At 43.4% G+C, this 25,304-nt stretch overlaps 1 protein-coding gene across 3 annotated transcripts in view; it reads right to left on the bottom strand.

Moving 5' to 3' along the window:
* The window catches only part of DAPK1 (death associated protein kinase 1), a 193,887-nt gene that overhangs the window by 5,035 nt on the left and 163,548 nt on the right, over positions 1 to 25,304 (bottom strand). Inside the window, exons 20-25 of one of the 3 annotated variants that reach the window (XM_077299560.1) lie at positions 24,451 to 24,513; positions 22,913 to 23,135; positions 20,551 to 20,739; positions 19,600 to 19,797; positions 11,782 to 11,917; positions 11,165 to 11,285 (exon numbers count right to left, since the gene is read on the bottom strand). In XM_077299560.1, coding sequence (XP_077155675.1) covers positions 11,165 to 11,285; positions 11,782 to 11,917; positions 19,600 to 19,797; positions 20,551 to 20,739; positions 22,913 to 23,135; positions 24,451 to 24,513 — 930 coding nt within the window. The remainder of the gene's footprint in view (positions 1 to 11,164; positions 11,286 to 11,781; positions 11,918 to 19,599; positions 19,798 to 20,550; positions 20,740 to 22,912; positions 23,136 to 24,450; positions 24,514 to 25,304) is intronic. The other 2 variants (XM_077299570.1, XM_077299572.1) reach the window with 2 other exon arrangements.

The raw sequence follows: 25,304 nt of genomic DNA, 5'->3' as shown, positions 1-25,304 counted from the left end.
AGAGTGTGAAAAAGCCCTTGATGTTAAGGAAATTTAGGTTGCTTAATTCATGGTACATTTCTGCCTTAAAAAAGACAAGATCAAAAAAAGCCCCATTCATCAGTTGCATTTTTAAGTCACTTTTCTTTTTTAGAATTCTACAAAAAGCAGTTTTCCAAAACAAAAATAATATATAACTACACCCATAAGTATATGACAATATTTAATGTACTGAATATGACATGCAGGACAATTAAAATCAAATTCAAAATGAAGAGGAAGGAGGCTGAATTGATGCGACAGCAACATGATATAAAAATAGATTCCAAAGATGGCCACAAGGTGGCATGATGGGACCAGTAAAAGTTATATTTCAGGCATAAACATAAGGCCATGAATTCATCTATTTTTATATCATTATTAGGCCAATATTTACATAAGTTAGTAATACTGACCACTCATATTTGTTTATGCAGGACTTATGTATTTGTAGCTTATTTATATTTGCTCCTTTGTAGGATTAGATTTGCTGTACACCTTACTAATTTGAGACTTTTTCATATTTAGGTTTAATTTTTCCCCTTTCTTTGTCTTCTGATATTTGTTGACATTTGGGCACCCAATTCTTAAAACTAGACCACATGACTTAGGAATTTAGCAAAAAATTTAAAATAAAATAAAAAATGCTCTAGAGTATTTAACCCCTTTCCGACATGTCGGACACCCTCCCTTTGATGTGGGCTCCGGCGGTGAACCCACATCTTTTCCGGCACACGTCAGCTGTTTTGAACTGATCTGATCATCGCCTGTATGTAGCAGAGGCGATCGGATTATGGCAGCTTCTAGTCTCCCATTATAGAAGAATGCCAAACGTTTAAAAAAAAAAAAAAAGTTTTTAAAAATACAAAAAAAATATAAAAAGTTCAAATCACCCCCTTTCACCTCATTCAAAATAAAACAATAAAAGAAAAAAAAAAATCAAACAAACATTCACATATTTGGTATTCGCCCAATCTATCAATAAAAAAAGAGGGATTTTTGGTACTTACCGTAAAATCTCTTTCTTGGTGCCTTCATTGGGGGACACAGAGAACCGTGGGTGTATGCTGCTGCTGCTAGGAGGCTGACACTATGCAGAAAAGGAAAAAGGGTAGCTCCTCCCTGGCAGTATACACCCACCGACAGGCATCACGTACCTCAGTTGGTGTAAAAAGCAGTAGGAGAAATGACCGAACTCAGAAACGTATAAGTACCAACTCAACTAGGGAGCTTAGCCCCAACACGGTACAAAAAACCAAGAGAGAGGGTGCTGTGTCCCCCAATGAAGGCTCCAAGAAAGAGATTTTACGGTAAGTACCAAAAATCCCTCTTTCTTTATCGCTTCATTGGGGGACACAGAGAACCGTGGGACGTCCAAAAGCAGTCTCAGATGAGGGTGGGTATAAAAAAAAACCAAGAGAAAGGACTCAGGTCAGCCGGTGTGCAACCGCCACCTGCAGTACTTTCCTACCAAAGCCTGCGTCAGACGAGGCCTGGGTATGAACCCTATAGAAACTCGTAAAAGTGTGCAAGGACAACCAGGTCATGGCCTTACAGACCTGCAAGGCGGAAGCCTGGTGGTGAACGGCCCAAGAAGCTCCGACAGCGCTGGTGGAGTGGGCCCGCACCCTCGAAGGGGGCCATTGCTCATGAATGCGGTAGGCTTCCATTATTGTAGAGCGAATCCAACGGGAGATCGTGGATTTTGACGCTTGAAAACCTTTTCGGCGACCCTCAGAAATGACAAACAGAGAATCGAATTGTCGAAAGGAAGCCGTTCTAGAAAGATAGACCCGGATGGCTCTGACCACGTCCAGCTTGTGAAAAGACTTTTCCAGGGGATGAACTGGGGAAGGACAGAATGAGGGAAGAATGACGTCCTCATTGATGTGAAAAGCGGACACCACCTTGGGAAGTAACGAAGGAAGGGGCCTGAGAACTACCTTGTCCTGATGCAGGATGAGAAACGGAGACGGGCAGGATAAGGCTGCCAACTCGGAGACTCTTCTGATTGATGTGATAGCAATAAGAAAGACCACCTTCCAGGAGAGAAGAGAAAAAGGAATGTCCTGAAGGGGTTCGAAAGGCGCAGCCTGTAGAACACCCAGCACCAGGTTGAGATCCCAGGGTTCCAATGGGGCCTGGAAAGGAGGAGTAAGGTGGGCGACTCCCTGGAGGGAGCGATGGAAGACCGGTCCTTCTGAAAAAGAATAGATAGAGCGGAGACCTGACCCTTCAGAGTACTGAGAGAGTCCCGACTCGAGACCTGTCTGAAGGAAGCCAAGAAAGACCGAAAGGGAAAAAGACATCGAGAAGACTTGGTTAGTCTCTCACCATCGGAAGAAGGCCTTTCAGTACCTGTGGTAAATGCGGGACAAAGCTGATTTTCTAGCTCTGATCATGGTCTGAATGACCTGGTGAGAAAAAACGGACTCCTTTAAGACCGCGGCCTCAATGGTCATGCCGTTTAACTCAGCGACTAAGAAATCTGGTGGAAGAACGGACCTTGTGAGAGAAGGTCTGGGCGGTCTGGGAGTCTCCAGGGGGAATTCGAGAGCATGTTCACGAGTTCCGCATACCAAGAGCGCCACGGCCAGTCCGGCGCTATCAGGACAACCAGAATCCCTTCTGCCTTTATCTTTTTTACAACTCTTGGGATTAAGGGAAGAGGAGGGAACAGGTAAGGGAACTGAAATTGGGACCACGGAACTATGAGAGCGTCGTGGCCGATGGCCAGAAGATCCCGGGATCTGGCTACAAACTGGGCCACCTTGCGGTTCATGCGAGACGCCATGATGTCAATGTCCGGGGTGCCCCAACGCCGACAGATCTGATCGAAGACCGAGGGATGGAGAGACCACTCACCCGGCTGCTAGGTCTTGGTGGCTCAGGAAATCGGCTGCCCAATTTTCGACACCGGGAGTGTGAACGGCTGATATGGCGGGAACGCGACGTTCCACCCAACGGAGAATCTTTGCCGCTTCCGCCATTACCTGACTGCTGCAGGTCCCGCCCTGGTGATTCATCCGACTGAATGCGGACGGGGCCACCTGTGAAGAGACTGCCAGTGTTCCAGGGCCAGGAAGATTGCTCTGATTTCTAGAAGATTGATGGGAAGAAGGGCCTCCTGGGGGGGGGGACCAGCGACCCTGCACTGTGAGGTGTCGGAAGACTGCTATCCAGCCGAGGAGACGCGCATCGGTGGTGATGACTTGCCACCGAAGAGGGAGAAAAGACCTCCCCGTCATGAGGGAGGAGGACAGAGTCCACCAGGTTAGGGACTGCCGCACCTGGAGAGGCAGACGAACAGGACGGTCGAGGGAAGTCGTGGACTTGTTCCAGGAGGACAGAAGGAACAGCTGAAGGGGGCGAGTATGGAACTGGGCGAAAGGAACGGCCTCCATGGAGGCAATCATCTTTCCCAGAACTCTCATACAGAATCGTAGGGGACGGGGGGATGGATGTTTTAGAGTCTGGACTGCCTTGCGGAGAGCCGAAATTTTGTCCTTCGGGAGAAAAACCCAAGCCAAATTCGTGTCGAATTCCATGCCCAGGAATGTCAGATGCTGAGAGGGCGTCAGAGAGGACTTGTCCAGGTTGATGATCCAACCGAGATGGGTCAGAGTGTCCAGGGAGATTTGAAGACTCCGAGCGCAGTCTCGATGCGAAGATCCCTTGATCATCAGGTTGTACAGGTAAGGAATAATGAGAATCCCCCTGGAACGAAGAATGGTTACGACAGCCGCCATGACCTTGGTGAAAACCCTCGCGGCAGATCCCAGGCCAAAGGGAAGGGCCGTGAATTGGTAGTGAGCGTCTTGAATCGCAAAGCGAAGGAACCTCTGGTGTCTTAGACATATGGGGACATGTAGGTAGGCATCCTGAATGTCTACCGAGCAGAGAAATTCCCCCGGCTCCATGGCGGCTATCACTGATCGAAGGGATTCCACCCGGAAGTGGCAGAGGCGAACGTGACGATTCAGCAATTTCAAGTCCAGAATTGGACGGAGGGAACCATCTTTTTTGGGGACTACGAAGAGATTCGAGTAGAACCCTGAAAATCGCTCGCTTGGAGGGACGGGAACGACTATACCCGCGGCGACCAGGGAAGATACCACACGAAGAAAGCCAGGTAATTGGGAAGGCTGCCTTGGTGGACGAGAAAGAAATAAGCGATTTTCTGGGAGGGAAGAAAACTCGATCTTGTAACCGGAGGTGACGATCTCTCTGACCCAGGCATCGCTGACCACCGACAGCCAGGCATCCTTGAAAGCAAGACGCCTGCCTCCCACCCTGGAAAGATTTCCAGGTGGGGGCGACCCGTCACTTAGAACGGTATCTGTTGGAACGGGACCCAGAGGACCTTGGAGAATGGTTCCTAGGCCTCCAGCTGGGTGCTGGCTTGTAAGAAGGTTTCCTTCGTTCGCCCGAAGCCGAGGGGCGCTCCTGTTGCGACGAGGAATCCGAGGCCGCGAAAGAGCGAAAAGACCGAAAGGGCCTGGGGCCCTTTTTGTTGAAGAAACGTTTTGGTCTAGATTGAGGGAGAGAGGTGCTCTTGCCTCCAGTGACGTCCAAAATTATCTGATCCAAACGAGCTCCGAACAGCCTGGAACCTTGGAAGGCTAAGTTGGTGAGGGACTTTTTGGAAGTAGTATCTGCGTTCCACGCCTTCAGCCAAAGGATACGGCGAATAGCCACGATGTTGCTGCAGCCAGAAGGTATTTGCCAGCGTGATTAATTTGATCTGTGAGTTCGGCTAGTTCATCTGGAGAAGCCGAAGCCAAAATGCCCCGGCGCAGGATCTTGGCCCAGGCCGAGATGGCCTTTGCCACCCAAGTGGAGGCAAAACTGGGGCAGAGGGAAGCACCAGTTGCTTCAAAGGCCGATTTGGCTAGTGCCTCAATCTGTCTGTCAGTCGCGTCCTTGAGAGATGCACCGTCTGGTAAGGACAAAACTGTCTTAGAAGAAAGACGGGAAACCGGCAGATCCACCTTGGGGGACTCTGCCCACCTGGAAAGAAGATTGGCACTGAAAGGATATAGAACATCCAGGTATTTTCTGCCCGAAAAACGCTTGTAGGGATGCTCCCAGTGCTTAGAGTAGACTCAAACTCCTCGTGGTTGGGAAAGGAGCGAGAGGGACGTTTTACTCGTTTAAAGGAAATGGATGAATCCTGAGAAGGAGCCTCGTCCTGCTTAAGTTTGAGGGTTTGAGAGATAGCCAAGATGAGACTATCAACGATTGCCTGCAAACTAGAGGTCTGGTCTGAATCAGAGTCAGACCTGGACTGGGAATCTATACTCGACCCAAGGTCCTCCTCCGAAGAGGGGAATTGGGATGATGTGAGCAGTCTGGGTGCTGCTGAGGGACCCGGGGAGCTGGAAGAGGAGCCAGATAGAATCCTCTTTCTAAAACGGCCCTCTGGTCTGTCCATCTGAGGGTCGATATCAGGTGCATGCGAATCGCCATGAGAGACGTTCGGAGCACTGGTGGCTGCAGATAGCTGTGGGAGATGTTCAAGTGCTTGAACTAGTGACTGGGAAACCTTATTCAGGTCAGAGACCGACTGAGACATGGCAACGGCCCACTCTGGGGGAGGGGGAGTGCCTTCCTCCTGAGATATGGAGGCTTCCTGCGGGCAGACATGGCAGGTGGACTGCAGGACTGGCAGAAAGGCGATGATTGGCCTGTGGACCACATTTTCTTGCAGCGAGCGCAAGCGTAGTGGACTACTGTGGGCTTGGAAGAAGAAGCCCCTGAAGAGTTGGACATATGTAGAGTCTGAAGCCAATGCTATATGCCAGAGAGGGTTAGAGATACACTGACAGGAAGGATCTAGCCAAAGGATAGAGCCTACCGGACCCAGCGGTAGCAGGTGTACCTGTGTCCCCCGGTGAGAAGAGGAGCGTTCCTGGCAGAGACCGCTGTGTATTTCAAAGATGAAGGAACGCAGAGCCGGCCTGGGGAGAAGGGAGGCGTCGCCTAAAGAAGGACGCAACGCGATAGGCTGAAATGGAAGAGAGGGGCGTGCCCCTGCGATGCGATAGGACAGGGGGCCCGATACGGGCATGTCCTGGGACGGGATGATATCTAATTGGACCCGGAGAACGCTGGAAAGACGCGTGCTGGAACAGGGGGCGTGGCTAGTCAGGGCGCACTAAAGTGAAAGTAAAAGTGCGGGGAATGGTGCTGATGAAAAGAATATACGCGCACCCGCATTGCTGCCTGCCAGACATATGTGCCCAATATCGCGCCGCGGCTTTGTTATAAGGCAGGGCGGCGGCACCTGTACGGCCTGATGAGAGCGGGACCTTGGCAGGAGATTTGAAAATAAAAGGTGACGGTCTTCTGTACCTTGGTTCTGTAGACAGCTAGGATTGTCCAGGGGCCCGAGGGTGGAAGGGTCGCTTGATAAACGGATCCTTAATCCCACACCGAGATCCAAACGGCGTCGAAGACGGCATCAACCCCCTAGGGAGGGGGGAGGTCACCCACTGGTAACCACCGTCTTCCTCTCAGCCCTCTCCGAGGAGAGGGGTGAGGAGGGACAAGGCGAGGACTGGCCACCAAAATCAACCCTGGATCACCCATGAAGGTGGAAGGGGATAAGTCCTGCCGGCGGTCCTGAGAGAGACAGAGTGGGGCACACCACACTGGTTGCTCAGCTGTCTCTAAGAGGAAGGCAGAGTGAAATAACACCCTGATTCCCAGAAGCTGTATCTGAAAGAAAAAAGGAAAAGAGTTAATAAAACACAACAAACCTGTAAAAAGAAAAGGTTAGCTGCGGATCTGGGGAGATCCAGGTCCGCCTCCTACAGACACTAAGCACAAACTGGGGTACTTGGTGCCTGTCGGTGGGTGTATACTGCCAGGGAGGAGCTACCCTTTTTCCTTTTCTGCATAGTGTCAGCCTCCTAGCAGCAGCAGCATACACCCACGGTTTTCTGTGTCCCCCAATGAAGCAATAAAGAAAAAAGGATTAACCTGATCGCTAAACGGCATAGCGAGAAAAAAAGTAAAAACACCAGAATTATGTTTTTTTGGTTGCTGTGACATTGCATTAAAATGCAATAACGGGTGATCAAAAGATTATATCTGCACTAAAATGGTATCATTAAAAATGTCAGCTCGGCGCACAAAAAATAAGCCCTCAGCCAACCCGAGAAAAATGTAGACGTTACATGTATTGGAAAATGGCGCACTTTTAAAAAAAATTTTAACAAATGTTTGGATTTTTTTTTTTCACTTTTTTCATGGCAGGTCAGTTTTAGCATTTAGAAAACTTGGTAAAAAAGCACAACAAAAAACAGTTGTGGAATTGCACTTTTTTTGCAATTTCACCGCACTTGGAATTTCTTTCCCGTTTTCCAGTACATAATATGGCAAAAAACAATGGTGTTGCTCAAAAGTACAACTCGTCCCGCAAAAAAACAAGCCCTTGCATGGCCATATTGACCGAAAAATAAAGTTATGGCTCTGGGAAGAAGGGGAGCAAAAAACGAAAACGCAAAAACGAAAATACCTCCGGTCATGAAGGGGTTAAGCTTTATTTTTATTGCTCAAAAAGTTGCATGTTTCACTTAAAATGACATAAAATGTGGGCATTTTTCATGCAGTGTGCTTGGTGCATGAAATACGCAGCGTTTAACAGTAGCAGCATAATCAGTTTTCGGAAATATCATGCATATAAAGGGTTATTTCCATCACATATTTTGAGCCTCGCTGTGCATTTGCCAAGATGCAACATGACAATTCTTTCAGCAATTTCACAGCACTTTTCAGCCAGTAAAACGAATAAAAAAACGCAAGAAAAAAAGTTGTAAAAATGCAATGTGTGAACATGCCCCGAGACATACAGCATATGTTTATACTGCAGGAGCCGGCTTGTGATTCATGCTGCCCGTGGTTAAGATGACAGGCTGCCTTTAAAAAAAAAACCCATATGATAAACTACTTATACGTGGTTGTGCTCCAGCTAGGAATGCCCAGAATCCCAGATGTGCTTTCAATGTATTACAGTCTATATACAATAGTGCTCAAAAGCATGAGATAATCACACAATCTTTATACTAGCTTTTATTTCCGTGCATTGGGAACATTGCACACTGTTTTCTAATTCAAAGAAGTAATATGAAGAGAAATAGATATAATTTATAACTACTTTACGGAAAATAACAAAAAATTAACATTGGGTTGTTCTAAAAAATAGCAGTGTCTGCATTTGTCTTTACAAACTCACAATATGTACTATTTTTTAGAGGATTTAGCATTTCTGTGAATCACTAACCTAATATTTAGTTGTATACTCACAGTTTTTTTAGAACTGCTTCACACCTATATTGCATAGAGTCAACAAACGTCTGGCCCCTGTCAACTGTTATTCCAGTCCAGGATGCTTGGACTACATCCCACAATGTTTTGCCATTTGTTGGCTTTGCCTCAGAAATGGCATTTTTAATGTCACCCCACAAGTGTTCTATCGGATTAAGGTCTGGCGATTGGGCTGGTCACTCCATAACCATAACCTCAATATTGTTGGACTTCAAACAAGATTTTGCTCGTTTACTGGTGTGTTTAGGTGTTCAGTTTAAGGTAACATGACCTCTTCAAGTATTTTAATATATGCAAACTGGGGGTCGTCTGACAAACTGCGGCCCTTGGATCCAAAAAGAACAATTTTACTTTCATCAGTCCAGAAAATGTTTCTCCATTTCTCTTTAGGCCAGTTGATGTGTTCTTTGGCAAATTGTATCCGCTTCAGTACATGTCTTTTTTATAACAGTGGGACTTTGCGGGGACTTCTTGCTAAGAGATTAGCTTCACACAGGCGTCTTCTAAGGCCATGTGCACACGTTAAGTATTTTTCGCGTTTTTTTCGCGTTTTTTCGCTATAAAAACGTGATAAAAACGCGAAAAAAACGCTAACATATGCCTCCCATTATTTTAAGTGTATTCCGCATTTTTTGTGCAAATGCAGCCTTTTTTTCCGCGAAAAAATCGCATCGCGGAAAAAAAAGCAACATGTTCATTAAAATGCGGAATTGCAGGGGATTCCGCACACCTAGGGGTCCATTGATCTGCTTACTTCCCGCACGGGGCTGTGCACACCATGCGGGAAGTAAGCAGATCATGTGCGGTTGGTACCCAGGGTGGAGGAGAGGAGACTCTCCTCCACGCACTGGGCACCATATAAGTGGTCAAAAAATAAGAATTAAAATAAAAAATAGCGATATACTCACCCTCGATGTCTTCCCGCCTCCACTGCACGCTGTCGCTTCGGTTCCTGTAGCTGATGTGCGGCGAAGGACCTTGCCGATGACGTCACTGTCCTGTGATTGGTCGTGAGCGGTCATGTGACCGCTCACGTGACCGTGACGTCACGGAAGGTCCTGTGCGCACAGACCAGCTATAGGAAGACGAACGGACGCCGCTGATGAGATGTCTGGGTGAGTATAAGCATTTTTTTATTTTTTTTATTATTTTTAAACATTCTATCTTTTACTATAGATGCAGCATAGGCTGCATCTATAGTAAAAAGTTGGTCACACTTGTCAAACAGTATGTTTGACAAGTGTGACCAACTTGTCAGTCAGTTTTCCAAGCGATGCTACAGATCGCTTGGAAAACTTTAGCATTCTGCAAGCTAATTACGCTTGCAGAATGCTAAAAAAACGCGAAAAAAACGGAAAAAAAACGCAAAAAAAAAAATGCGGATTTCTTGCAGAAAATTTCCGGTTTTCTTCAGGAAATTTCTGCAAGAAATCCGCAACGTGTGCACATACCCTAACTGTCACAGTACTCACAGGTAACCTGAGACTGTCTTTCATCATCCTGGAGCTGATCATTGGCTGAGCCTTTACCATACTGGCTATTCTTCCATGCATGTGAATGGTCGTCTTCTGTGTTCTTCCACGTCTCTCTGGTTTGGCTTTCCATTATAAAGCATTGGAGATCATTTTAGCTGAACAGTCTATCATTGTCTGCACTTCTTTATAAGTTTTACTCTCTACAATCATCTTTCTAAGGCTACGTTCACATTAGCGTTAAGCTAATGTGCGTCGGGTTTGCGTCGGCGACGCAGCGGCGACGCATGCGTCATGCGCCCCTATACTTAACATGGGGGACGCATGCGTTTTTTTTTTGTTGCGTTGTGCGACACATGTGTCTTTTTTGCCGCAAGCGTCGGACCAAGAAAACGCAACAAGTTGCATTTTTCTTGCGTCCGATTTTCGGCAAAAACCGACGCATGCGTCGCAAAACGCAGCGTTTTTGCATGCGTTTTGACGCATTTTTGCGTGCGTTGTGCGTTGCGTCGCCGACGCAGCGGCGCACAACGCTAGTGTGAACGTAGCCTAATTAAAGTACGCTGCTCTTCTGAACAATGTCTCAAGCGACCCATATTTCTCAGGCTTTCAAGGAGAAATACATGTACAATCTGTCCTGGCTTCACCTTTAAATAAGGGCCACCTGATTCACACCTGCTTCTTCATAAAATGATTGACCTCACTAATTGAACTCCATACTGCTATTATTTTGATTACACCCCCTTTCAATTAATTATTATAACCAACCGACTCAAAAACATGCAGACCATGAATGCGGAGTCTGTTGGTTTTCTTAGTATCTACTGCACCAACTGGTAAATTGTTTGACATGTGGTGATATAATTTATACCAAAATCAGTGATTAATCTGGTTAGTCATATTGACTGCTATTATTTTGCCCACTACTGTAGGAGCAATGCTTTACTGTAATCCTACGATCGTATTCCTTCTTACAACAGACCCGATATTCTGCAGTTCCACAACTTTGTGCTCGAATATAAAAACTCCTTACTGAAAACAAGTTATTTTTCTGAATGGAAGAATCCATTAACAGAACCACGGTCCATCGGCCATGTCAGTAATCCACCTAGAATTCTTGGAGATTATGTTAATTAGCCAAGCTAGCAAACCTAAAGAAGAGCTGGGAATGCTTGGAAATAAGGGGATTCGCAGGTGTCCCATACAGCAGTCACAAATTACTGACCTGGCCGATGGACAGAAATCCTGCAAATCCATTCTCCCATCTCTAGTTATATTATTAGGAATTTTTAGAACTACAAACTCCTTGAACATAACATTTCGGGAAATAGCCAATGACTTACAGAAACTAACTGGCCTCTCAATTCCTGGAGATGATTGCGCAGAAGCTTCATATCCTTAGAACCAGATGCACCAGCATCCAGCACAAACAGCCTGTCAGAAATCTGGAGGTCATTACCAAACCTGACAATGTAGAGAAAACACAATTATCACACAAAAGACCAAGGAAAGACTTGAAAATAAACTCAGTGAATGAAAAGAAACCAGGATAAAATCTGTCCGCTACATTTTGTATGATCTTGGCGAGTAGCTGTATACGACCACATAAAGCCAAGATGACAGATCCATCACGGGAGCAGAAAAATGGACAATGACCTCCAGTGGCTGATGGAAACTGTTGCCATGTGAGGTCTGTCATTTTACAGGAAAATAAACATTACTGCTACACAATTTTTATATGATAGAATCTATGTCCATGTATTATAGTGACAGCCCTCTGATGTAAAATGGCACTGTGTAATACCCTTTTTTTCCAGTGGTGGCACTGCAGGGAAACTGAACACCTGCTGCCAGGATCCGCACACTGATTACAACCCATCTACAAGCAATTGCTTAAAAAATAAAATGTTAAAACACTGAGAACTAATGCTAAATGTAGCAATAGTGTCCAAATCATTACCGGTTTCTGATTTCTTTCAGCAGTGACATATCCTTGTCATAGCCAAACTCTCCTGCAGGATGTGGGAGATTCACAATGTCAGCATGGGTGGCAACCAAGACTACTTTTAGAAGATTCTTCAGCTTCCCTCCATAGGCTATTGCATAAAAAAAAGAACAGGACAATAATTAAACATATTCCCTATTTTACAACAGTATTTTATCATTTAATATTCTCATTCCAGTGATGGTCATTGTTATATGCCCATGTTGGTTCTGATCACCAGCTGGGAACATCATAAACGCTTGGTGACCACCTTGCTTGTATTTCACTAGTTGTACTATATTTGTTAAAACACATGAATCCTGTTGATGAATATGGCACACTACAATTAATAAAGTTGGTGCAAATCAATTCGTAACACTCGGTTCAGTGGACACTTGAAAAGTCTCCTTTTTCTCAGCATACATAGATATTATTTTGATTTGCCGGTCTGGTGCGACACCATTGTTACAGAGTGACAAACATGTTACATTATGCCACCCTGGCTAATAAAAAAAAATAATGGACGCCAGGAGGTAGGAGGTGATTTGCAGGGTTCCTGTATAGGGACCACAGATGTGGCTGATGGATCATTTTCCGCTAATCGATTCGCACCAACTCTAACAGTAAAGTTATATCCTGGAATAGCCCATCAGTATAAATACATGCCCCAATGTCTGATTTATTTGCAGACCATGTTCAGTGATCTATACGAATAATTAATATTTCTCACACGTCACATATTTAAACCAGAAAAAAAACTAATTTGGCTACAGTGTGAATAAGACAGGCCATATGGCCCGATTTGAGCACTGGCACCATCATGTTTGGCATAGTGCACTACAATAGCATGGACATGACTGTATACTATGTGCTATTTAGTCTTGTTGGATTAGGATAAATAGTTTCCCGAGCTAAGAGTGAGAAAACAACTTCTCGGACGGGGATTTATTGGATATACACGGCTAAGCGGCTCACAGAATTTGATTACACTTCTAAAACATAAGCTGAGAAAGTGATCTTATGGTGTAGAAAATCAGGATTAGTGTTGGGAGCTGCAGTCCGGCACCCAGGGACCTCATGGCAGCTTGTAGTAACAACAAGAGAAAAGTACATCTCATTAATATTTCACTTAATGAACAGAAATAACAGGACTTAATTAAACCCTCCTTTACATCCTAAATGAACCAGTGCATGTGTCACAGTGAACTCATCAATGGAAGTTTCTGTACAGCGGAAACTCAAAAATACAATAAGCAAACGAGCAGCAAGTTAAATCCTTTAAAAGGTGTCCCCTGGTCAAAATTACTGTTAGGCTATGTGCCCACGTTGCGTTAAGCGTTTTTGCCATGATTTTCTGTGGCGGAAACGCTTAAAAAACGCTCACAAACAGCATCCCATTAATTTCTAATGCATTCCGCAATTGATGTGCCCATGCTGCGTTTTTTTCCGCGGCGGAAATGCATCGCGGTAAAAAAACCCAGCATGTTCATTATTTTTGCGGATTCGCGGCAATTCCGCACCCATAGACATGTATTAATAAAAGTCTTGTAAAACGCATGAAAAACGCGGCAAAAACGCCTCTAAATCCGCATGCATTTTTCCTGCCAAGGGTATGCAGAATTGCAACAGAAAATTCTGCTTCTATTCGGCAACGTGGGCACACAGTCTTACAGTGAACAGTTAAGCAGGTTGAAGATGAAATAATCTCTAAAAGGCCTAAAGTTAAAGATTATACATTTCCTTTGTATTTTAGGCAAAAAAATCAGTATTTGCATTTTATAAATTACAATAAGGAAAATGGACCGATGCAAAAGGTTCGGTACCCTTGGAGATTTGTGTGCTCAGATAACTAATGAAGGTTTCAGACCTTAATTAGTTTGTTAGTGTTATGGCTTGTTCACTATCATCGTTAGGAAAGGCCAGGTGATGCAAATTTCCCAGCTTTATAAAAATCCAGTCGTCTCTAACCTTGTGCCAAAAAACAGCAGCCATGCGTTCTTATGAGTAGCTGCCTAGCACTCTGAAAATGAAAATGGTGGAGGTCCACAAAGCAGGAGAAGGCTATAAGAAGATAGCAAAGCGTTTTCAGGTTACTCTTGTTTCAGTTTGAAATGTATTTAAGAAATGTCAGTAAACAGGAACAGTGGAGGGAAGATAAGATCTGGAAAACCAAGCAAAATTTCAGTGAGAGCTGCTTGTAGGCATGCTAGAGAGGCAAATCGGAACCCCCGTTTGACTGCAAAAGACCTTCAGAAAGATTTAGCAGACTCTGGAGTTGTGGTGCATTGATCTACTGTTCAGAGACATCCGCACAAATATGACCTTCATGGAAAAGTCTTCAGAAAATCTCTCCTGTGTCCTAAGCATAAAAATCAGCTTCAGAAGTATGCAAAAGAACATCTAAACAAGCCAATGCATTTTGGAAACACATCCTGTGGACCGATGAGGTTAAAATAGAACTCTTTGGCCACAATGATCAAGGGTATAAGTGGGTGCAGAATTTCAGTGAAAGAGCTTCTCGCCAGCCATTAAGCATGTGGGTGGTTCAATCATGCTATGGGGTTGTGTTGCAGCCAATGGCACGGGGAACATTTTAAGAGTAGAGGGAAGAATGGATTCAATTAAATTTCACCAAATTCTTGATGCAAACATAACAGAATCTGTAAAAAAAAAAACCTTGCGTTGTAAAGAAGATGCTTTCTACAAATAGATACTAATTCTAAACAATAGACTACCTCAAAAGGCGCAAGCTGAAGGTTTTACAATGGCTCTCACAGTCCTCGGATCTGAACATCATTGAAAATCTGTGGCTAGACCTCAAAATAGCACTGCATGCAAGACGACCCAGAACTGGAAGAATTTTCCAAGGAATAATGAATGAAAATCCCTCAAACAAGAATTGAAAGACTCTTGGCTGACTACAAAAAGCATTCACAAGTAGTGATTCTTTCAAAAAGGGCTCCTACTAGGTACTAACAATGCAGGGTGCCAAAAAAATTTAATAGTCTGTGAGGCTGTGGCCTCTGATACAGCTAGGGGGCGCTGTTTGTTCTCCCCAGAATGTGCATGCAGATGGATGAAGTCCATAGGTGTGCATGAGAGTCTCGGATTTCCGGTCCGGGTTTTCCAGGTGGCTGAAGGCCACAGGTTTGTGTGTTTAAAAACCCTGCAGTAAGGGGTATGGGTGTCGGGTCAAGTGTCAGGTGTGCGAGGTGCACGTCAGTGTCAGTCTGGTGTGTGCTGGTCTGCAGAGTGCATGGAGGCCAGCAGAGCCAGCACCCAGGGCAGCTGAATAGCCTGGCACCCGCAGCGTACACAGAGATGCAAGTCGTCCACGATACTGGTCTCGGATGTGGACAATCCTGTGCCCGGAGGTGGATGTCCTGTGCCCGTAGGAGTCGGATGTGGACAGTCCTGTGCCCTGAGGTGGATGTCCTGTGCCCGAAAGAGGACTAGCATGTGCAACGATTGCAAACAGGTGGATATGGTGCCCGGCTGCTATCCGGAGGATATCCTGAACTGTGTACGACTGTGTGAGTAAAGAGTCTGTAAAGAGACTGTGATACAGCGATGTAGGACACCCACGAGAACTAGTCAGAGGAGGGCTGGCGTGTGCAGTGTCTGCAACATATGAGGCTGTGTGTATGGAGACGTATAGACTGAGAGATGGCGTGCGGTCGCCCAGGGAAACTGGACAAGGGAAGTCTGGCATGTTTAGCCATGTGATATGTATTGCTTTGAACTGGTGTAAACTGGTCACTGATAATATCCACTGAAGTTATATGCATTTATGTGAACTGGACTTTAATGCTGTGAAGAAACACATTAAAAGAGACTTTTGTGTTTGAATTTGTGGGTCACTGCTTCTTCACTGCGTACGATGCTACTACAGCTTTACAAGTCCCATTTTTATTTTTGTTATTTTTAAAATGTAAAAGATGGAAATGCATATTTTTCGGCCTAAAATACAAAAAAAAGCGTCATCTTTAACTTTAGCCCTTTTAGAGATCATTTAATCTTCAACTTGCTTAACTGTTCAGAACGTTAATTTTGACCAGGGGTGCCCAAACTTTTACATGCCACTTTACTGTACATTGGACTTAAAGGAGTAATTCAGTAACAATTAAAACACTACTATGGATGTGAGAGGTTTAAGGTTTTTCTATAAAGTTATGACAAGCGAATACTTTTCATCTTAAGGTTGTTCAAAATGCACAATGAAAATGTCATTGATGGCACTACAGGGGTTCCAGTGGTCTAAACCAGAAACGGTACAAGTTAACAGACTCCATAATATGAGCTCCTGACTCCTCTAGTTGGTACCACTCTACATATATTTTCATGCATACCCCTTTAATACAGACAATTTTGATATTTTTAGTTGCACTTTTCATCCTAAAAAAATACTATTTTACTGTTCGATGTTTGTTTTTGTCTGTGACATTGATTTCATTAAGCATGTTGTTGTTTTTTTTTTTTTAAATCAAGGGATTGTTCACGACTGGACATATCTTCACTTCACATTATATTCTCGTTCGGATATTAAAATAATTTTTTCATAGGACTTCATTTTTATGTCATTGTCATAATCTGTTTTTTATTTGCCGATAACGGTGGGAAAATGTGTGTTTTCTGCATTTTTCCTTTTTTTTTTTAAATTACAAAGAACCACTCTCATACAGTGCCTACAAGTAGTATTCAACCCCCTGCAGATTTAGCAGGTTTAATAAGATGCAAATAAGTTAGAGCCTTCAAACTTCAAACAAGAGCAGGATTTATTAACAGATGCATAAATCTTACAAACCAAAAAGTTTTGTTGCTCAGTTAAATTTTTATAAATTTTAAACATAAAAGTGTGGGTGAATTATTATTCAACCCCTAGGTTTAATATTTTGTGGAATAACCTTTGTTTGCAATTACAGCTAATAATCATCTTTTATAAGACCTGATCAGGCCGGCACAGGTCTCTGGAGTTATCTTGGCCCACTCCTCCATGCAGATCTTCTCCAAGTTATCTAGGTTCTTTGGGTGTCTCATGTGGACTTTAATCTTGAGCTCCTTCCACAAGTTTTCAATTGTGTTAAGGTCAGGAGACTGACTAGGCCACTGCAACACCTTGATTTTTTGCCTCTTGAACCAGGCCTTGGTTTTCTTGGCTGTGTGCTTTGGGTCGTTGTCTTGTTGGAAGATGAAATGACGACCCATCTTAAGATCCTTGATGGAGGAGCGGAGGTTCTTGGCCAAAATCTCCAGGTAGGCCGTGCTATCCATCTTCCCATGAATGCGGACCAGATGGCCAGGCCCCTTGGCTGAGAAACAGCCCTACAGCATGATGCTGCCACCACCATGCTTGACTGTAGGGATGGTATTCTTGGGGTCGTATGCAGTGCCATCCAGTGTCCAAACATCACGTGTGTGATTGGCACCAAAGATCTCGATCTTGGTCTCATCAGACCAGAGAACCTTGAACCAGTCAGTCTCAGAGTCCTCCAAGTGATCATGAGCAAACTGTAGACGAGCCTTGACATGACGCTTTGAAAGTAAAGGTACCTTACGGGCTCGTCTGGAACGGAGACCATTGCGGTGGAGTACGTTACTTATGGTATTGACTGAAACCAATGTCCCCACTGCCATGAGATCTTCCCGGAGCTCCTTCCTTGTTGTCCTTGGGTTAGCCTTGACTCTTCGGACAAGCCTGGCCTCGGCACGGGAGGAAACTTTCAAAGGCTGTCCAGGCCGTGGAAGGCTAACAGTAGTTCCATAAGCCTTCCACTTCCAGATGATGCTCCCAACAGTGGAGACAGGTAGGCCCAACTCCTTGGAAAGGGTTTTGTACCCCTTGCCAGCCTTGTGACCCTCCACGATCTTGTCTCTGATGGCCTTGGAATGCTCCTTTGTCTTTCCCATGTTGACCATGTTTGAGTGCTGTTCACAAGTTTGGGGAGGGTCTTAAATAGTCAGAAAAGGCTGGAAAAAGAGATAATTAATCCAAACATGTGAAGCTCATTGTTCTTTGTGCCTGAACTACTTCTTAATACTTTAGGGGAACCAAACAGAATTCTGGTGGGTTGAGGGGTTGAATAATAAATGACCCTCTGAAAAGACTTTTCACAATTTAAAAAAAAATAAACAAAGAAATAACATTCTTTTTTGCTGCAGTGCATTTCACACTTCCAGGCTGATCTACAGTCCAAATGTCACAATGCCAAGTTAATTCCAAATGTGTAAACCTGCTAAATCTGCAGGGGGTTGAATACTACTTGTAGGCACTGTATATTTAACCCCTTAAGGACCATGGGTATTTCCATTTTTGAGTTTCTGCTTTTTGCTCCCCTTCTTCCCAGAGCCATAACTTTTTAATTTTTTTTTATAAATATGGCCATGTGAGGTCTTGTTTTTTAACGGAAGAGTTGTACTTTTGAATGACACCATTGGTTTTACCAATACTAAATTACCAGTTTTACCAATTTCTAAAACTTAATATGGACAAAACAGAATTTGTCATCTTTCCCCATCTCACTAGACTCCCCCAACAGACCTATCCATTAAAGTAAATGGCTGCCCACTCTCCCCAGTCCTACAAGCTCGCTGCCTCGGGGTAATCCTTCACGCTGATCTCTCCTTCAAACCACACAGCCAAGCCCTTTCCACTTCCTGCCGCCTTCAACCCGGATCCGTACATTCCTCAACCAAGAATCTGCAAAAACCCTAGTCCATGCCCTCATCATCTCCCGCCTCGACTACTGTAACCTCCTGCTCTGTGGACTCCCCTCGAACACTCTCGCACCCCTCCAATCTATTCTAAACTCTGCTGCCCGACTAATCCACCTGTCCCCCCACTATTCCAGAGCCTCCTCCCTCTGTCAATCCCTGCACTGGCTCCCCATTACCCAGAGACTCCAGTACAAAAGCCTAACCATGACATACAAAGCCATCTCCACAACCTGTCTCCTCCATACATCTGTGACCTCGTCTCCCGGTACTTACCTACACGTAACCTCCGATCCTTACAAGATCTCCTTCTCTACTCCCCTCTTATCTCCTCTTCCCACAATCGCATACAAGATTTCTCTCGCGTATCACCCCTACTCTGGAACCCTCTACCACAACACATCAGACTCTCGCTCACCATGGAAACCTTCAAAAAGAGCCTGAAGACCCACCTCTTCCGACAAGCCTACAACCTGCAGTAACCACCGCTTCATAACTGGACAGGTTGATTTCACAGAAGTGTGATTGACTTGGATTTACATTGTGTGTTCAAGTGTTACCTTTATTTTTTTGAGCAGTGACATGAGCTCCTTCCACTGCAGTAGATTGCGGCTATGGAACAATGTTGGCCTCTAACAGCAGCGGCCACAGCTGAGTTCCGTTCGCTGCTATTAACCATTTACTGTATATGCCGATGTCAATCTCAGACAACAGAATTTATATAGAATGATTCTTGCATAGGCCATCTTAGCATCCCTTCATAGAAGATCACTATTTTCTTTATATTGTTTAAAAATCCTCAAAAAATGAAAAGATAAAAAAACCTCTAATTGCACCCCCTCCTCAGTTTCCCAGCATTAAAATTAAAGAAATAAAAAAATAAACTAAAATAGAAAAGAAAAAAACATACCTCCTTATTGTCACATCTATAAAAGCCTATATATATATGGCTATAAATTAAAATGCAAAACGGAAAACCGAAAGTTGCCACTGGGTTACAGGGTCCATTGCTCTCATTTGGTGGAGAGACCCTAAATATAACATGACAAGACGGATTCCTTATGTTAGTACTTCATTACTTACCTATCGGTTCTTCAACAGGCACAAGTGATTTCAGAAAATTGAGCCAGAATATGACTTGATTCAGCTGAATTTCATAAGGTTCTTCAAGGCTGAAGACAACTATGTGCACGGAGGAGGGATCATTTGCAGCAAAATAGTCATAGCTGCAAAAATATGTAGGATTTCCTGAAAATTCCCAGACACTGAAATCTCCAACACCTACAGAAGAAACGGGAAAATATAGATATGGTTGAGAAGGCAAAATATTTACAGGGTGATCTATAAGGATAAAAGATTAGTCACAATTGTGGATGTACTGAATAAGAGCCATAGGTGCAGAAGATGGAAGAGATTAGTAAGAACAGGACACAATACCCATAAATGCCATCGTCTTACTATGTACAATAAGACGCTCCATAACAGGCTACCAACGGACTGGAATTGTGATGGAACCATCAGGTAATACTTTTCGGAAAACACAGTATATACTTTCTCAGATAATTCTTAAAGAGAATCTGTCAGCAGGTTTTTGCTCTGTAATCTGACAGCAGCAAGATGTAGGGGCAGAGACCCCGATGACAGTGCTGTATCACTTAGTTTATGGGGTGGAGCAATTATGATAGAATCACGGTTGTCTCTGCTGTAGATCAATTGTTGATCTGTGTATAACCCCATCAACACCACAGCTTCCTGTGTACATTGTATAGTGACAGAGAGCTGCCAATCAGTGGTGGGGCAGTGGTTGGACTAGGATGCACAAGGACAATTGTCCTCTAGTGATAATCTCCTGCTGATAAAACTCTGATTGTATTGAAACAGCAATATGCAGCCTAATAAGTGACACACTTGCTGGAAACAGGGTCTCTTTCACTACATCATAGCGCTTTCAGATTAAATCGTAAAAACGTGTTGACCGATTCCCTTTGATTCTAAAGAACATCAATCAATGTAAACAACGCTCAACGAACGCACCATTCAGATTGGCATTCTGGATGTCAATAGCTTTTGTGGACTGGTCGTCAGCAGAGCAGTGGGGATGATGGGACGGAGACACAAATACCTCCAGGACGCCTTTGGTGAGACCAGGCTCGAACATCATACTTCGACTTCTCACGCTGACATTTTCACAGCCCGGGTATAAATCACAGATGCTAACTGAAACTGAACAGTGAAGAGCAAAGTCAGAACCGTGCACAATCACACGCCGATGACAATCTACACTAACGCTTCTATCCTGCAGATGATGTACATAGAGGAAGAAGGGTTTCAAGTGGAATACACGTGGCATTTTCGCCACATTTCATTTTAGGGATTATAAAGGGTGAAATACACATGAAATTCGGCTGCCTGTCCACAAAAGAATGTAATAAGCCGTAGATTAAAACATTTGCAGAACAAGCAGATTTCTGTGCATTTTGTTCCTACTTGTAGACTGGATTTTGTTGTTATTGTATTGAACAATTCTAATATGGAAGAGGCAGGGTAAATTAGTTTAGTGTACAGTAGTATTTTGTCCACCTATGCTATGCTAGAAGGCATTTTCTCTAGCACTCGATGTCTGTAGCTAAAGACTACTGGCTCCGCAGCGCTGGTAATTGGTTGAGGAGGCCGTCATATTTGACACGGCGAAGCCTCTTTTGGGTATTTTACCTGCATGTCATCTATACAGTATGTGCTAAGGATTGCAGCAGTTTCCGTTCACTTCAATGGACCAAAGCCTCAGTGCTCTGTACCATCACTGCTATGTAGCCAGTGTGCAGAAGCGAGTGCAGCACTCTCAGACTGCCAGGGCTCCTTCAGCCCATCAGTGGGACACAAAACGTGGGTTGCACAAGCACCAATTGAATATTTATAAATATCTATTTTTATTCCTTAACTTTTGTAATTTGCTTTATTTTAAAATTCCCTACCAGTCTCTCTATCCTGCTATTACTTGCAAGTCCTCTTTGTGATGTTTCATTTGAGGGGAGTCTCAAACAGAATGTCACAGGAGGATTGCCCTGCAGTTACTTCTCCTTTCCATCATCCCACCTGGAAAAATGTATTATCAGGGGGCAGCACTGCAGTCATTTACCAGTTTCTTTTATTGCCGCACTCAAATGACATCCGAAATTAAATTTGGTGGTGAAGGCTGTGGGAGAGGTGAGCACAGCAGCGGCACACTTCTTTTCGCAGCTTGTTTCTCTGAACAGAACATCATCAGGGGGTGGTGATGGAAGCAGTGTGAGTGACATCAGCACCCCCACTGATGACAATTTGTCTTAGGGTGGTAATAGAAGCAGGATGAATGACCACAACGACACCCCATGAGGATATCTTGTTCAGGTCGGGGTAATAGAAAGGAAAAGTGGCTGTTGGGCCATCCTCCCGATGGGAGACTCCCCTCAAACGAATCATTACAGGAAGTAAAGGAAAAAAACACATATAGGGATTAGCTGTATACGGAGAAGTATAAGGTATTTAAAAAAAAATAAAAATAAGCAAATTACAAAAGTGGTTTAAACTTTAAAGTTTATGGTATATTTAAGGTGAAGTGGAAACATACAATAAAGAGCAATTACCTCTAGAAACTAATGATCCAATTGGTATTGCTGCATTACCTTTTTCTGACACTTTGGAAAATGTAGATGGTCATTATGATGGTTGGCATGGTGCATATTGTATAGTGTTGTCTCTCAGTGCTTGAGGAGGGAGCACAAGTTTTCCAGTTGTACAAAAAAAATCTCCATATGCATACACTGATCTAATCAGTATTTAATGAGCCTGGCAAACAAACACCCCCTGTTTAAGCCTATCATGAGAAAAGCGATTTTACGGAAACACACTGGGTTCTACATCCTTACCTTAATATATGCCTCTAGAGTGCTTCTAAAGCATAACAAATGAGTGAATGCCTCTGTTGTAAAAGTGACGTTGAACAGTTAAAGTAAACTATGTCATCGTAGTAATTTTGGACTCAACAGAAGGCTTCTTCCTCTTGAAGTGATCTCTATTCATGTCAGCGTTCAGAGTGATGAATAGCTCTTTTTAGACTTGTTTTCCACAGTGGAAAAAAATATCACTGGATTAATAGCAATTTCATTTGTAACCTGAGCACTGTGCCTCGCTAGACTGGAGTGTCACAGTCATTATATCATGCATTGTTATTATTACCTAGCAGCGCAGACTACAAATGACTCCCGAGAAACTTGTGTCACTTATCAGTGGGGAGAAACTGGACACCTATGGAATGTCTCAGGACCCTCTTGGACTTCTATTTGCAGCAATGCAGGATGTCGCTCATTGAAAGCACATTACTTAAAAAGAAACCAGATTTTAGATTGCTTCATCTTGCCTGAGGTTTTGGAAGCCATCGGAGAGGTGGGGAAGCGCACTGAATTAGTAGATGCAAGCCGGGGTCTTCGCCTTCTGAAGAAGCTTCGAATGAGTCCACATTTCAATGACTCCACAAGTGTAGTCTTTCCAGAACCAATGTGCCCAAATAGTTTCAGCTTTATTCTTGGCTGTGGGGTTTGGATCGGCCTTAACTGCTGAATGAACTGACTCCGATAGGTGTCCTACGGATAATGGAAATCATGTTTCAGAATTAGATAATACTCTTACACATAGTGTATTATTCGCTCAATTAAAACTCGAATTTATGTTCATATTGACAAATATAAAATATTACTACATAGGTTAAAGAGGAATTATTGGATACTATGCAGGAGGGTACTGGTTCACATAAAAAGACTTAGCCTTAGTCAATACTCTATAGAAAAAAGGTTGATTCTCCAAAATGAAAAGGCTCATTCATCCATTTTGACCATAAGCGTCCATAACTTTTTTTTTGCCTCATGGAGCAGGTACAGTAATTCTTCCTAAATCAGCTAGTCCCTTTAATGAACGGTTTGGCATTTTTTCCCATGATACATTGCCTGAAGCAGAGTCTGCATATATTCTTTGATAGAGTATTGGCTGAGGAGAAGTCTCTTCCGTGAGAACCAGTGACCCCTTGAGCATCTTGTTCACTTACAGCCAGCGCCCTGCTCTGTGGAGCCAAAGGGCCCAACGCCTGATATACTGTTGTGGAGTATTTATAGCTTTCATATTGTTACTTCATGGTATTAATATGTGATCTCCAAGACAGTTTCTTTCATTATACACGTCTTTTTGTAATTCAATATGAATTTATTTTTTATTTATTTTTTGTTGTTGATTTGTTCATATTTTATGTTGTCCTTATAGAATTTTAATTAAGTATTTGATTATTAATTAAGTTTTTCTTATTAAATAAATTATGTAATTAGATGATTTACTCAGCCTTACACATTGGCTTTTGTGGGGCCATATGTTGTGCCCCAAAGAAGCCAGCCTTAATGGCTTATTTCAATCTTCACAGATGAGTAGTGTTGGATAAATTCTGCAATTTACTGTTTATTAAATTTTCCTGCCGCTGTTATTAAAACTTTTTCTTTTGTATGCATCTTGTTGCCTTGGCGACTGACCATCACCGCTGTCTAGCAGTCCATGAGCAAGAACAGTGCTTAGAATCACTTTTCTATTGAGCTTGCCCGCACTGCTTTGAAACTAGCAGGATCACTGGAGAGCACTGTTCTCTCCTAAGACAACTTCAGCGCTGTGTTTACAAGTTACACCGCACCAGTGGTCGGTTTCTTAGGTAATAAGTGCAAAACAAGAGAAAAGTAAAGTGTTGCAATCTCAAGAACAGTTGCAAATTTTAATAAAACAGCACTATCCAACAACACTGATCTATAAAGATGGAAATAACCCTTCAAGGCGACTTTCAAGAGGTGATGGAAGGCCGACGCAGAAAGGATTTGATTGTTACATGCATCAGTTTTATTGCCTTTTGTGAGAATGAACAAACACCTTTACAGAGTCATTTAACCAGTTGGGAGTAGGTTCCACTACATCCGCTTGCTTGTCTTTTTCCTAAACAGAAAGAGATGGTTTGTTAAATTTACTGTGGAGATGCGGTGCTTAATACTAGAATTGGCTGATGTGAATTTTTAACTTTGCATGTGAATCAGAGGAAATGATTGTTCCCGATTGTTTTGCATCTGGAACCTCAGTGAAGCTAAATAATTGTTTACTTAATTCACCTACTAGTGTCCAATGTGGATATACACTCTCCACTCCTCGCAAGCATGTGAATGCTGATGTGTATAAGGAAAAAGGGAGAGAAAGCTGTTGGCCGCATGAGTATTGAATCTGACAACTACAGGCGCTTCTCACTAAATTAGAACATCATCACAAAGTTCATTTATTTCAGTTCTTCAATACAAAACGTGAAACTCATATTATATAGAGTCATTACAAACAGAATGATGTATTTCAAGTGTTTATTTCTGTTAATGTTGATGATTATGGCTTACAGCCAATGAAAACCCAAAAGTCATTGTCTCAGTAAATTAGAATCCTTTATAACACCAGCTTGTAAAATGATTTTAAAATCCGAAATGTTGGCCTACTGAAATGTATGTTCAGTAAATGCACTCAATACTTGGTAGGGGCTCCTTCTGCATCAATTACTGCATCAATGCAGCATGGCATGGAGGTGATCAGGTGTTATGAAAGACCAGGTTGCTTTGATAGCAGCCTTCAGCTCGTCTGCATTGTGGGGTCTGGTGTCTCTCATCTTCCTCTTGACAATACCCCATAGATTATAGAGTATACAGACAGGACAGCAGGGGATCACAAATTGTTCTTTGAAGTAAAACATT

The sequence above is a fragment of the Ranitomeya variabilis genome, chromosome 1, assembly GCF_051348905.1.
Source record: "Ranitomeya variabilis isolate aRanVar5 chromosome 1, aRanVar5.hap1, whole genome shotgun sequence".
Lineage (NCBI taxonomy): Eukaryota > Metazoa > Chordata > Amphibia > Anura > Dendrobatidae > Ranitomeya > Ranitomeya variabilis.
Note: the sequence above shows the minus strand (reverse complement) of the source record. Positions and strands in the feature narration are given on the sequence as shown.